The 15927-nt window shown below is 34.7% G+C and overlaps 1 protein-coding gene across 1 annotated transcript in view; it reads right to left on the bottom strand.

Annotated features, from left to right (window-relative positions):
• RYR2 (ryanodine receptor 2) overlaps positions 1-15927 on the bottom strand; it is a gene marked incomplete at both ends in the record, with an annotated part of 448394 nt that overhangs the window by 42473 nt on the left and 389994 nt on the right. The window contains 4 exon segments of the mRNA XM_082481358.1: positions 4245-4318; positions 5641-5717; positions 7754-7833; positions 9046-9145. Coding sequence (XP_082337484.1) covers positions 4245-4318; positions 5641-5717; positions 7754-7833; positions 9046-9145 — 331 coding nt within the window.

Here is a 15927-nt window from a genome sequence, read left to right on the forward strand (position 1 = left end):
CACTTCTTTTCTGACTGAGAGATGCATAACACTTTCTCTGAACTGAAACCACTTAAGTTCCCTTTTAAATGCAAACACTGATTCAAATACAGTGACATAAAGGTGGAAAACACCCCTCCAATGGTGGCTACGGTGGATCCCACAGAATTTCAACATCCACTTTGAGTGTGGCTAGGTCGGTGTAGGACGAAAGCATATTTATTGATTTCACCTTATTAATGGCTGAAAATAGCCCTGATGCGTACTCTCATTATAGCTATTTAATATATGGCATGTGTAACACAGTCAGTTTAATAGAAAGTCCTTTAAGACATGCTATCAGATCATATTTCACTCTAAATATTATATAAATATTATATCTATATTTTATTAAAATAAGCCTTCTGAGAACTTATGGAGACACAAAATAACATCATGATACAATATTAAAAGATTAAAAATAAAAATAGAGCTTTCCTGACAAAAAGTAAATATAATCTATGTTTAAACTTAAGATCTTTAACTTTTTACATCATAGAAGTGAAACAAGTCTCTCCAAAGGAAAAAAAAAACATTGCACTTTCAAGATTTTTGTGACTCATAGTGAAATAGCATAGAGTATGAGTGTTAAATGAAAAATGAAAAACCATCGCAAGATAACAAGCGTTTCTAAATGTCTTTGGTTTTGAACCCCCCTTTTTTGAAAAGGAAACAGAACAATCAAAACAAAATACATACAGAAGAAACAACATTGAGTACATCACAAAAACAAGTAAGAAACACATTTGCTTAAGAACCATCAATGTTGTTACCAGTGGGGGTTCCAGGGTTTGGAAAGGGAAGGTAGTACCAGTCAGAGGAATATCAGGACAAGGAGCTTACGATGCGGACAGCACAAAGAAACAGTTGGAATAGAGCAATAAGTCTCACATCCATGTTGTCTCAATACAGGGCTTTCTACCTATTGCCAACGTTGACGTCGGCCCAGAAACTATACAGCACTGCTTTTGACGAAAAGTTGACTCCATTCCCATAAGTGTCAAGAGCAGTTTTTCTTTCACTTTGGCAAGAATAGTTTCAGGCTTATAGGTTGTAAACTCAATGACAAGTACTCATTAATATGCTTCTGCATCAGATTCAGGTGACATGAGAAACAGGCACATTTTACATCACCTTCCCTTGGGAATCAAGAAAATTATGTTTAACTGAGGAGTAATTAATTACTCATAGAGTAAGTATCTTCCTTGAAAAAAAGGAAAGGCAGATAACATTTCCACATCTTTGGTACTTCCTTTGTGGTATTTACAGACAGTTATTCATAGGACTACAAACAGACACATGATCTCAGGTATCCTAGAAAATCTAGGATACTTCAAAATCATTCACTACAGGAGTTTCCCCACAGACACACTGGCTGGGCTTTCATAATGCTATCAGGTATTAATACCAGTACCTGTACAGCTCTTATGTAAACTACTTTTCAATGAATTGAAAAAGGTGTGCTTCATAATATAAAATTGTTGTTGTTGTTATTATTATTATTATTTGAAGGTAGCATAATATCAAGAATAACGTAACCCTGAAAAGAAAAAGTACAGTCTCTTTTTGGTTTGGCTTTGCTTTGTTCTGTTTTCTTGAATTTTCAATGGCTGGATATTAATACATAAAAAAAGCTGCTGTTAGTAAATATTATCCCTTTGTGCCAAGAAATTTTTGATATAGTGTGATTGCTGTATCTTGACATTGCTGCTGCTCAGTAAAAAGGAAAATTAATACACATGATCTGAAGTGTAGAATTTTGTTAATCTGACAAATAAAAATTTCCACTGAGAAACAAAAAGGCACATCATCCTCCTCCCCAGCATTTGGCTAATGAAAAGACATCTTCTGAGTTTGAGCTTATTGTTTCTGCTGAATGGTATACACATTTTGTACTTTAAATTCTCATTTCTCATGGCAACAGGAACATCTCATGGCAACTGCTCATACAAAGTTCTTCCTTTACTTGAAGTAAGGAACCTTTGAGGTATAGGAACGTTAACACATCAAGCAGCTTTCAGAGCAAGGAAGAACCACCTGTACACATTATCAATTCCTCTAAATTAGCGATGCACCACCTCTTTCTGGTATCAACTCCTGACTGCATTAGATAAACCTAGCCAGTGGCAAGTCCTCTCCTTACTAACCACCCTCAAATCCTCACTGGATCCACCACTGATTTCCTGTGCTTGCACAAATCAATGCAGCGATAAAGCCACATTCAGTACACAACATAAATACTACAGGAGGACTATAGCACAAGGCTTTGTGTATGTATAGGTATACTTTTTTTTTTTTTTTTAAACATTCATCCATCGCAAGTACTGGGCTCACTAAAATGAAAAGAAATTTAAAAAAAAAGGAAAATAAAAAGAGTTTAAAAAAGCTTGCTGCTCTTACATCTAGTGTGCCAGTTACTGTGCAAATCCTGAGAAAGGGAGGAAGAACAAAGTGGGGAGAGTTGACACAAAAACCAAGAAGTTTGGAATACACAATTGTAATAATAATAGAAAAGAACGTACTAGTTTAACAGTTTTACAGGAATAAAAAATATAATGGTGTTCAGGAGCTGTACAGTGCTGACACAAAGCTAACAGCAGGAAAAGTAAAGAATAGGCAGTTGTTTGTAATAATTACCACGCTCATGAGTGATGACTGAGGAAGGGAGGACAGGACAATTAGTTCAATGAAAAAGAAACAGGGGAAAAAGAAAAAAAAAGTTGAGAAATTTTTTTTTAGCAAACACAAAATATAGTCAGTATTGGTTTTGGCAAAACCTGTTCTGTCCTACAAGAGAAAGATCAAATAAACAGAAAATCAAAAAAACCCTCAAATGAGGAAGAACAAAAATACTCTAACATAGGTAGAGTCAGTTATGCAGTGTTTAAAGATTTATTTATATTTGCATGTCATTTATAGAAATAGAGGCAGCGCTCAAAAGAAAACTGAGCGGATATCTTGACAGTCCATTTCAAAAATCCAATACTGTAAATAATAAATTTAATTATTTAGGGTTGTCCAAAAGAGCAAAACATTGTGCAGAATAATCTTCAGTAAAACATGAAAGTAATGGCCAAAACCTTTAGATGCCAGATAGCTGCCTCAGTGCTCAATCCAGTGTCTTGTGACCAAATCTTAGCCACGTGGATTCACTTTATTTTGTTTACTCATATAAGTCTAGCAGGATTTGATCTATAATTTAAACTGTGGGAGCACTTTCAGAGAAGCAGCATTTATGATTGGTCTTCAAGTCATTCAGTCATATTTAATAGTTCATGATTTTCATTTGAGACAAGCAGTTGAATATTCAAGAAATATGCCACAGAGAAGAACTACAGGCACAATAGCCAATGAGAAATGCAGTGTTGCAGGTATGAATTATGAACCCCCATATGCAATAATGATTATGCAGTCAAGCTTTTTTACCTTGTTTTTAAGATAAAAACATGTTAAAAGATTAGGTCACCGTAGGATTTAAACATAAAAATGCACCATAAAAAATACTGAAGATAAGGGGAGAATATGTGCTTCGGTAGCTCTATTAAGTCACATGAGAGTGAACCTAATGCTTCCAGACAATCACAGTAAGGGAATAGTAGAACTTACTGTCAGACAGAAGAAAGAAATTGACAGTGAACTGACAACACAGAGGGTAGAAAGCCAAATTGGTTCGAAGTCAAAAGTAAAGTGAAAATTTTGTAATATTTCCCCAAAGACACACAGAAAAGAATTATTTCAAAGAAAAAGCTTTCCCAGCAGACTTTTTTCTAAACAGCAGATACAGTTCCCTCGACCTCTAATATTTAACTTACTGCTTAACTAAATTGTCTGATTTTCATTCCAGCCGAGACAGTTTAAGAAATCAGGTGGGAACTCTTAATTTCATTTTATGCTGAGACTGGTTAGGGACTTCTGAAATGTTTTACATGCATAAACACTGCAGTTTGTAACTAGAATCTGTTTTCAATTTTACATTTAACATCTTCACTTCTTCAGAACGATGGGTAAGAGTCCTTTGAGATTGTTCTGAAACTGAACACATGCTAGGGATTTACTATTGACAAGCATAGGCTTAGGTATGCCAATTAAACATAAACCACTCTTAGGAATCATATTTTAGCTTCAGCCTCTAGATATATATTTACAGGGTTGTTTCAAATTCAGCTTGCTTCTGCAAAATGTAAAAGAGAAACGTTCACAGATCATTTCTGTTAAATCAATAGTACCTGATCCCTCTTCAGTCACCATGCCAAGGCCTTCTGCTTTGTTCTGACGTTCAAATGCATTTAGGTCAAGAACACTGCAATGAGAAAAATTACATTTGTCTTGTGATTAAATACATGCAATATTTCATTTTGTAAAAGATAGGGAAGGATTTGTGATTTCATTTAAGTATATAATCATACTAGTGTCAAGAAGATACATTTCAGTGGCTTAATATATGTCTGCTACAAGATTACGATACTCAGCTCTGCAGATGTAACCTGCATAGGACAATAGAACATAGCGCTTTATGATTGACGAAAAAAAGGGAATTTATGTGTTTATGATATACATACTCATTTTAGAGATTACAAAGAAGCCATATTATTGACTGCTTTTATATTATAGCCCAGCTCATCCCAAGCAGCAAGGTCTATTAAGAAACTATGACATTATTAGTTCCACTCAGTGTTCCTCTCCCTCCACATCCTGAAAAACTGAAGCCGCCAAAGGGGAATATGTATTCAACTAACTAGATTTAAGGAACATATGCTCTCACACAATTTCCATTTGTGAATCCGCAAAGTTCTGCCTTTCATGGCTGAGCATGTCAGCTAGCCATGGATACCTTTCTTCACAAGCAAGAATGTTTATGCAAGTCAGATGAATGTAGATGAACTACAGTAGGAGTTCTGCTAGCAAGAAATCTCACTGATTTCAAAATGAAACTTGGCCAAAGACAGTGTTAAGAAAAAAGGGTATAACATGGTACCCTTGACATAACAGAAGATTGAACCACTTGATCCAGGAAGCCCCTTTCAGTCCTATGTTTTTTGTTCATTATTACATCATTTATTGATATGGCTTATTCTTAGGAATTATATATAAAACATTTAAATATATATTTATATATATAAAGTCAATATAAATTGTCAAGAAGCATGAATGGACAAAAAAGTCACACTACGTTTATGGTTTATTAAAACACAATATTCCATTCCTTTTTCTGCCTTCTAAAGTCCTATTAATACTTCTAACAAAGTTGGGTTTTCCCCGAATCTTTACAATTACTTAACGTTGATCATTAACCTGGTCTCTACAGGATTACAGGATACCTCCAAAGATAAGAATTCTCCCCTGAGGAATGCTCCTAGCACTGGAGTTGTTTTCTGGCATATCTCAAGTAGACACAAATGCCATAAACTTTTGTGAAAAAAGCTCTTTTACCAAGGTAGATCCATATCATATGAAGATTTTCATACTATGAGCACCACCTTGTCCTTTACCCCAAATCTAGCACATTACAGTCCCCAGGTGCTGTCTGCAAAAAGCATGTAGAGGATCTTCCCAAAACTATAAATTCCATGGAACAAAGCCTAAATACAAAATAATAAATTTTTAAAGTAGATATTTTCTTACCTACAGGACTGCATAAGACCAGCAAGACTCTGAAAGAATCCCACATCCTTTTTATCCTTGAGGTAGTCAAGCATTTTCTGCAGTAAACACAAACAATTTATGCAGAGAATTAATATTTATACTATGTGTTAATCTAGTTTACTTCATACTGTATGGATACTAGATTACTAGTGATGCTGGTGTTTTGAAATATCTCTAATATTTACAAATTAGATAAATTTACAAATTAGAGTCTTGCAGAGAAAAATCCAGGTATCAAAAATAAAAGGAATATTTAATGTTCATGTACTTTACAGAAAAGAAGATCACCCATTTTGGATATTCCTTCCTAAAACATGGAAAATAGAGAGAGTAACTAAAGTCAACATAGCCAGCAGAATTTGGTTTCTAATATAAATACAATCTTGCCACTACTAGGCCACAAATTTTTGTTGACGCTACAGCTACCGGACTGGGCTTGTCATGACCTCAGTTTGTTTTAGATTCTTTTAGTTGCAACAGCATGTTAGTAGTCATGTGAGTATTTTTAAAATTTGTTTTAGCTTTACTGTAACGTGTAATACCTATCTGATAATAGATAGCAATCTATTAAGCAGTTATTCATTGGAGTAAACTCTGATTCTAGAATGCAATGTGCTGTTGAGTGAAGATACAGGATGATACCAGAGGTCCCAGTTGTGAACAAAATTCATAATGCTCAAAGATCAGCCTTAGCAGGAATGCTATAAGAAATCACATTGTGAATGTGATATTGCAAATAACAAAAATAATAGGAAAAATGGATAATAAGTAACCTCCAAAATGAAAGAGCACATAAGCAGTGTTAACAAAATGTATCAGCATAACCTCAAGTAGACCCAAGATCACAGAAAAGGAACACCCCCATCAACAACAATCTAATCAAAGCAAAGAACTCCAGACGATGATGACTTTTCAAAACAACTTCTGTACCTCTCCCCCCACCCACACCACTCTTCCCAAGGAAGACTGAAGAGTCGATCTTAGGACCTAAAGGAAAATTAGAAAGGTGAGCATAACAGCAGAGAAAATGGGTAGAAATAAGGCAACCAAAAAAATAGCAATTCTAGCTGTATTACTGATGCTTTTATAAGCATGTAATTTAGAGGAGGAGTAGTAGTGGTATTGTAACCATACTAATAACTGTTTCCTGCAACCTGATTAGTTAAAACTTTATCAAATAATTTAAAAATATTTAGATTGTAGCATTAAAAATTTGGATCAAATAATTACGTACAAATGTCATGATTTTCCTAAGGAATCTAATATCATATCACAAAGAACTGAAAATGGTCCAAGCAGGTACATTTCTGCAGAATTTGTGGTCTTTCTGGTCAATTCCTGGTGATGGTCGCCCCTGAAAAGAACACTATTTTTGGTTGCACTCAGCTGCTTCAGTGGTTGCTTAACTTGAGACCTTAACTGTTCCCAGTTTTCTGTATTCTTGAAACTGTTCTACAGCAATGTAGTAATGGCAGGTATGAATCCTTATGGACCCTGGAATCTTCAATTAGTACAGAACACTGAATATAGTCTCTACCAGGCACTTCTCTTCAACAGTGCAGAATACTGTTGACATATCAGACTCGTCCACTGCTCACCACGTTATCTTACTATAAATTAATAAAAAGTTTCACTTCTCTGCTTTTATCACCAAGACTCTCCATGGCATAAGCTAAGGACTTCTGAAGTTGTGTAATATTTTTTTTTGGTGAAGACTGGTGGGTCAGCAATTTTGCTCTACTGACTACAGGACAATGGCAATCTCCCAAGAAATCCTTCCCTCCTACAAAATTCCCCTAGAAGTTAATGATTTAACATAAAAATTCCCCCTTCCAGCTGAAGTGCAAAACAAATTTCCTTTAGCCCTAAACCATTCTATGATTCTGTAGCTTAATCATATGTATACAAATAAGAAATATATACCTAGGAAACAAGATATTTCTGTACACTATTTTTTTGCTGGGAACAAGAGTCAGAGGATAAGTAGCATCTGACAAATAGCCACATTACATAATGCCCTTCTACAATCATAAATACCATGGTATAAAGATCTATATTGACTAGAACAGGTGAAAATAAATGAGTACCTTACCTGTTGAACAGTAGAGTTTCCTCCATTTAAGATGGCAATCCCTAGCTTTAGGGTAGCTGCAACCATTGGCCCCATCTCACCTTAAAATTATTTTAAAATATAATTTTAGATCATATTAAAACTAAGAATGTTCTATTAACTTATCTGTACAATGACTTAAATGGTAATTTATCAGGAGAGGCCTTTTTGTTTCTCTTCTAAAACAGACCTATTTTTCTTCCATGATCTCTAGTGTGACTTAGTATCTTCCTGGGTGCCTACATAGTGCAATGTATACACAGCACACAAAAAAGACATAAGACACGAAGACTGAAGCTGAATTAATATAAATCATGTTTCATTAATTAGAGTATCCAACAGTTATTTAAGGTTGGGCGCACAATTTTAAGCTAGCTTTCAAGTTTAACGATGTGTCTCCTCTGCATGGAAATCTAGATTATTTTTTTTTCCTGTTTCTTCAGAAAATGACAGTGAACCAAAGCATTTAGTTACAGTAAATGAAATTTGTAAACAGTAATTTTTAACCTGTCACTACTCTAGAAACAACCAATGACAGGACAAGGGGTAATGGATTCAAGCTGGAACACAAGAGGTTCCACTTAAATTTGAGAAGAAACTTCTCCTCAGTGAGGGTGACAGAGCACTGGAACAGGCTGCCCAGGGAGGTTGTGGAGTCTCCTTCTCTGGAGACATTCAAAACTGGCCTGGACGCCTTCCTGTGCAACCTCATCTAGGTGTTCCTGCTCCGACAGGGGGATTGGACTAGATGATCTTTTGAGGTCCCTTCCAATCCCTAGCATACTGTGATACTGTGAAATCACAGAACAGGCAAACCTTAGAGTAAAATGGTGGCTAAGGGACAAAAGCATCATTTACACTTCTGAAATGTTTTATCAAAGTACACCAATAAAGTAGATAATGGGAGGGGCGGACACACACACCAAAATCTACACCTACTTCAGACCTGTATACACCCCAGAATCTGGGGGCTTTTTTGTCATTGCATATTGCTAATGCTATGAACTTTTTCACACTTCCTCTCAATCATCACTAGAAAAATTATTATTTTTATCACTATTATTATTAACAACAACAACAATAGAAACAATAATAATAACCTCATGAGAATTATTCATTACACTTTTCTGGATTAGCTGTCAAGAATTTTTTGAAACTGTGACTACATTTTGAAAGCAAACCTTAGAGCCAAACATCTGCAGGTTTTGTCCAGTAAGAATTACAACATCATTAGATGTAAGGTTTAATATGTAATCTACACAACAAAATATTACCTTTACTAGCACTGATTGTCTGCAGAACCATCTCAGCAGCACCCCGGTCATGCAGTCTGGCTTGTTGATACAGAAGTTTTTGCTTTTCCATTTCTTTTTCCTGAATAAAAATTCCAGTCATTTAAGATGAGGACTTCAGTTACTATCAGTTCTCCAAAGGTTTTTGGTTTTCTCTTAGTATATGGGCTCTATGGCAACATCATGGACCATTTTAATACATACAATGCTACTGAACAGATATTTAACATGTTCAAGTAATATTCTCCCCTTGGTATTTTTCTTTAATATGCTTTTAGCAGTTTATCTGAAAAGAGTCATCTCAATTGTAAATCATCAGGTTAGTTCATAGCCTGTGCTCATTATATATATATACTGCATATATCAAACTTGCACTTTTGTGCCATGTTTTTGTGCAACAGTTCATACTCTTAATAATCTTCTATAGTGTGACCATAACTTCATACTGCTCAGTATGTGGCTCTTGTGTTGCAAGTTATTGCTGAAGACCAGAGTAACAGAACCGTCTCAGATTTTTTTTCAAAACATCTCATTATATTACAATATAGGTTGCCCACCCTACCGACAGAATATTTGACAGAATACACTGTGCTTTTATATTTTGCATTCTCTAGCGGCAACAAACAATACTGCATGGCGTTGCTTGAGCAATGGTGAAGTTTGTTCTTTATAATTTAAACTACTACCGAAAACATAAAGAAGAACATAAAGAGCAAACATAAAGGCACAGTTAATTCCAGATGAGTTTGAACTTTCACCAAGTTAATTGGAGTTTACTGGAAAATTGAGGATGACTAAGCAGTATAAGTTGCAAAATGGAAGTTGCATAGAGCCCTATGACAGTGAGTCCGTCGGATGGCGTGGTAAAAAGCTTACTCAAAAGGAACATGACACAACCAGATAGTATCATGTCCAAAAACACAACGCCCAAAACATGTATGACCTAAAAGCAGGAATAGCTGCAGCAGAAGTAGCCAGAATGACAGCTTTGCTGCCATAAACTTTCCATCCAAGTTACGGAAAAAGGACATTGGAAGATGGAAGAGGTTTAAAAAATGAAGGCTTGCTAAATAGAGAGTATGAATAATAAATTAAAAAAGAAGAGGTAAAAAAGAGAAATATGTTCAAATGAATGAAAAAGAAACCTTTAACTCAAAAGCAAACCAACACAGACATTTATGCTGTTACCAGAGAGTTCTCGCCGAGGCTGGCAAATTTGTTTCTTAAATCTTTGATAATATCGTGCTGCGGAAACAAAATTCATCAGGGTTTTTTTTTTTCCACACTATTAGCTCTCCTGTGGTTAAATTGTATCTTTCTTTTTTCCTTAAATTATGTGACAAATCTAGATGGAGGCACAAAAAGGAAAAAAAAATATGGCAGCTTTGCTTCATATTTAGCCATGCTAAGGTTTGAAAGTTTTGCCTTCATGTTTAAACCTCTTCCTGGGAGTTCAACAAAAACAGAACAGAAACATACACACACGCACACGCACTCACATACAACACACAGAGAAAATCATGACATCACAGGTTCAGTATAGCTGCAATGTTTTCCTTTGCTTCAGATGTTTCCTTTTTAAAAAAAAAAACAAACACAAACACAACTGTTTCCTATTTCTAGTTACTCTTAGTTTTAGACCCAACAATCTTTCATTTTCTTCCATTGCAAGACTTATTATTCACCTTTGTTCACAAGCCTAATATCAGCTATACTACTTTCTTATACAATATTGTTTTGGTAAGTTTATAAGAATGCTTATAGCGAGGATGCATCTGCATAATCCACAGACTAAAAGAATGGGTGTGCCCACTTCTTGCAGTGACACTATAGAACAGTAGAAACAGGCATTACCAAACAGCTTGAAGTGAGAAGAGTGGCATTTCCCATGGAATCAAGCTGTGTAGGTAACCAGTAACAAAGTAACAAAAAACAAAACCAAGACAAACAAACAAACCAAAAGAACACCACAAACATGTCTTCTAAAAGCAACCATTCCTTTGATGATGACCCCCAAAGATCATGGTTCCTTCCTCAGCCTGACAATGCTTTTTCACTGTTGCTTTCTCCATGCAATGTTGATTGAGATATATATATATATATATATATGTGTATATATATATATATATATGTATAATCCGATGGCAGCGCTGGTATGAAGTGGCCCACCCATTGCATGGAAAGTATACTACATTAATAGAGCTGCTGGCTGGTCAAGGTATCCCCATTTCTCTAATATGCACTTACTGCTAACACTGATATCTGTGCTACCAGCACAGTATTTTGCACGTTATTGTGCGTGCCAGTTGACGTCAAGAAAAATACCAAAATAATTAGCCAGTAGTTTGAATTTTCTGTCGTTTACGAAGTCATCAAAATAGTAAAACTATTTCCTACTAAATGAAACATTTAAAGTAATTCACCACAATTTAAAAAAGAAACCTCAAAGAAAACCAAGTCTGTTTTATCTTGGGTGTTTTCCATTTATATGGGAAAAAGCTGACCACTTAGAAATTTACATACAGGTATTTGCACATTACAGACTTTCTCCAGCAACCTACCAAACGAAGGAAACTTCTTCATCAGACTTTTTGAAAACACAGACTCAAACATTTTCTACTTTTTTTTTTTTTTTTTTTTTTTTTAACAGGAAAGTATGAAATAGTTAAAGACTAAACAGAATACACGAAAAGATGGAAAGGGAAGAAATTACTTTCAACTCTTCTAAGATGAATGCTTCTTTTTTGAATTGTCTTCATATTTTATACTTTTCAAGACCTCTGTTTAGTCCAGAGAATAAATCCTATTAGTCTTATTAGACAGGTTTTACACTGGCAAAACTTTTTTTTTTATTTCAGTGTCAGGCATGCATGAGTACAAGCTATATATTAAAATATAACACCACGTACTCAATCAGAATCTTTATATATATTTTTATATATAACTTATATGTATCAAGCCTTTAAGCTCAATACATGCTGGTTGATAATCTTTAAATAAAGTTGAATTTTTCCTAAATCACTCATTTTGGACTTCATCAGCTCTAAAAAGAGTATACACAAAATGAAAACATAATACATTCTAATTTCTGAAGATTAAATATGCAGGATTTTAAGAGTCTTAGAGGAGTTTATCATCAAACACACTTTCCATATTACTTAAAGAAATATTTCGATCCCTACACTTTCACACTTATATTTCTGCTTCTGCTGAAAGTCTCACCCCCAACAGATTTTTTTCAAGTTGAAAAGTAATTTTTAACTAGCTGATGTGATATCCGTTATTAATATACCTTACTGGAAGTATCCTTTCTTTTTTGAAATCTGTCATTATGCAGATTATCATACAACAAAAGGAATTCTTTAAAGTACATGTAGTAAAATATAAGTTAAAGAGGAACTTTAGGGACTACTACACTGCTAGTACATAAAATAATTAAAATACAATTAATCTCAACAGTTAATTTCATAATAAATGAACGGCCACTTTAAAGCCATTTATCTGCCATCTGCTGTGCTTTCTTGTTCTATGTACTCTCCATAGTTTAGAAATAGACATGTCCCAATGACAGGCATCTATAAGCCTTCTATCATTTGATATTACTTCCATAATACAAGTAAATACTTCTGAAAATACTTGAAAGTGGTGTCTGAGTATCATCACTTAAAACAACAAATAGGTTCCTAAATTAACTACCACATTCTTAGACATATTCAGTCAGTGTCAGTCTGTTAGTAATTTTTTAATTGCCTCAAAACTACAGCTATTTATTTTGTATGTAATAATTCTTTACAAGACTTTAGGACATTGGTAGGCTTCCTGTAGTAGGGGATTTATTAAATATTATTAAGTAAACATATGCTTTTAACTACTCTATCTTAACTCAATGAATTCATAAAATTTTAAAATATTCCCTGCGTTCACCTTTATCACTCTTGGTGCTAAACAAATAATAACAATTAAAATAATATGTAGCTAGGAAAAACATGTATGCAAAAAGGGCTGGTTTGATTTGATTGGCTGTAAACATTTAGCTTCCCTGGGCATTAGCTTAACTATTTCATAATATGGTGAGATGAAAGGAAAAGAAGTAACATTGATCTAAAAAGTATCTAGGAAAAAGAAGAATTGAAGAGGAATAAACCATCTTATTCATTAATTTTAAACAAATTTCAGACAAGACAGCAAAAAGATGTTTTATGCTTCATAATATAAGAGCTGAAAAGCCACAAGAATTATAGCAATCATTAATCAAAATCATTTCTTGTAGTCACACCAATATTCAGAGAAAGAAGTACTGGTGTTCTGCTGACTCTCCCCAGCAACAAAGGCCTGGGAGGAAAAAAATGTATCATGTCACACCAATAGATTTTATTTGTTACTCAATATCAATAGTCAGCACAATAATCCACACGGGCACAAAGCGAGGATTTTTTTATCAACATTATATTTCACATTTCCTAGCATTTGTATAATCTGTATTAAAAACTTTAATATTTACAAATATATTTTGTTCAAACAGTATAAAGTTTAAAAAAACCCACCATATATTAAACTAAACAAATTACTGCTCTGTGTTAAAATAGCATTAAACCTGAGCTACAAAGTAACAGGAATAAAGATATTCTGAAATAAAAACCTTTACTATATATTTTCTTTTGTTTTAGTTAAAACATCTCCATTTCAGTTTGCAGCAATATCTTTACTGATGCCATCGTGTTGACACTGTCATTCAATTAAATCTTCCTCTCTGGCAAGGAAGATAGTTTTGTTTCCTACATTCTGCCTCCATATTCTTGCCATGCTGATGAGATCACTCCACATATTGCTTCCTATTCACATAGATAGGAACTGAAAACTATTGAGTCTCTAAAAGGAAAAATATTGTTTTGGATGACTTTCAAATCTATGTATTCTCAGTTTCCTTTCTTTTTCTCCAGTGTTACATAGCTAGAAAACTACACATTACTTTCAAACAGTGTGACCCTTTCTTGTTTTAAGTTGGGTGACAAATTTGATGTATTTGAAATAGCTGACATAGATGTCTAGCTCCATAGGAATAATAAAAAAAGGCTAATGGATCATTTAGAAGATTCCACTATGACTGGTACTCAATCAGTCAGGTGGAGTGGAAAATCGTATGTACTGGGATAAGTTTGGTAAGATTATTATGTAATTACTGCATCAAAAATGAACAAAGAACCTGGAAGCTACAAATGGTCACCTTATCATTGCAGTGTATTTGTTCTTCAAAATACGTCACTCCTTTACCCCAGGACTGCCAGAGGCCCTGCCTCACATAGATCTCAACTGCGTCTGCTGTGCTACAGCAGTGAAGCATGGGGTGCCAGCTGGTGTTTGAGCTGAAGGACCGGGCAGATGGGTGCCTGGGAGTACTCTTGAAAAGCACCACACTAATACTGGTATAAGCAGCAGAAAAAAATGTAGTGGGAAGAGATGTTGATAAACACAGAAGATAGGAAGCAGCCAGAGGATGCAATGAAAGATCTTAATGAATAGCCTTCAATCATCATTTATCACTAAGCCCCTGAACTGAAACCCAAAGAAAAGTATGGGTATATTATTCACTTTGTAGAAAAGAGATTCTCTACAAGACTTTTGCTGCACCTTTTCCAAAGGCAATGGGAGGTTATTCATATAGCCCAAACCAGCCTTGCCAGATAGGCAAGAAACTGAGAAACAGCTAACCTTATAAAGAACATATTAATGGCACTGAACCTATTTAATTGATATTATAAACTAGATTGTGGGGAATCAAAACACTGCAACAAGTAGGAGCAAATGAGGAGTGAAGGGCTGACTGTCTAGTGGAGGACATCACAAATTCTCTAACTCAATTAAAGATGCTATTTTTGCATAGAATAAAAAAAAAAAACAACAACACAGTGACTGGTGGAAATAGGGATGTGGGGAGCACAAGGAGGAAAAAGAAAGGTGGCACAATATCAATACCATCAGTATGTGAGAAAGAACAAAAGAACTTTATCCTCCTTATGACAACATGTAAAAACTGACGGAATCTTACTTAACCATCGGTTTGTGATTTTGTAGTAGATATATAAGTAACTTATCCTGTAGTTGTGGATAGTGAAACCATGTATTAGATTGCATCCATTCCATTATGGGTAGGAAAAACTAATAAGAAACACATTTTTGCATACTAATTGGAATGTTTCATTCCTAAGAATTGATATATTGATCATGGAGTCTGATCTTAATTCCTATCATTCTTTAACAAAAATAGTTATTGTAAATACATGGTATATGGTCACTCCACTTATGCAGGCTTTGTGACAGTGAGAGATAACAGTGACCATCTCCGATGGGTTAGAGCCTTAAGAGCTCGCATTATTTGTACATACTGAAACTTGCAAGTCTTTCTGTGCCTGAGACAAGTGACAGCACAATGTATCATTTTGACAAAAATCTAGTGAATACAAAAGTCTATCAACAAAGTTGCTACCAGTAACAGCGACGAAGAAAACTGACATAAGAAGCTCTATCTCCCCCATTTCTTTTCTTGCAGTGAAGAGCCAATTTAAACCAATTTATTTTAAAAAGATGAGCTAGGTTTTGATTCATTTTTTTGAGTTCCCATCCTACATGCATTTAGAGCACATTAATATGTAGCAAACCAGTAGAGTCGGTGACTCAAATGCAGAAACCGATTTGGATTCAGCTAGTGAAACACTTATATTGGAAAGAATTTCCTATCAGATAGAATCAAGGAGGAGACTGACACCAAGTCTACAGGGAGTCAATTGAGTGCCTGTTCAAGATGACAGAAAGTTAACTCAGAGACAAAGGGCAAGGAGCAAAGATAATCATAATAATTCAAAGCAA

This window comes from Vanellus vanellus (genome assembly GCF_965231255.1).
Source record: "Vanellus vanellus genome assembly, chromosome: 3".
Taxonomy (NCBI): Eukaryota; Metazoa; Chordata; class Aves; order Charadriiformes; family Charadriidae; genus Vanellus; species Vanellus vanellus.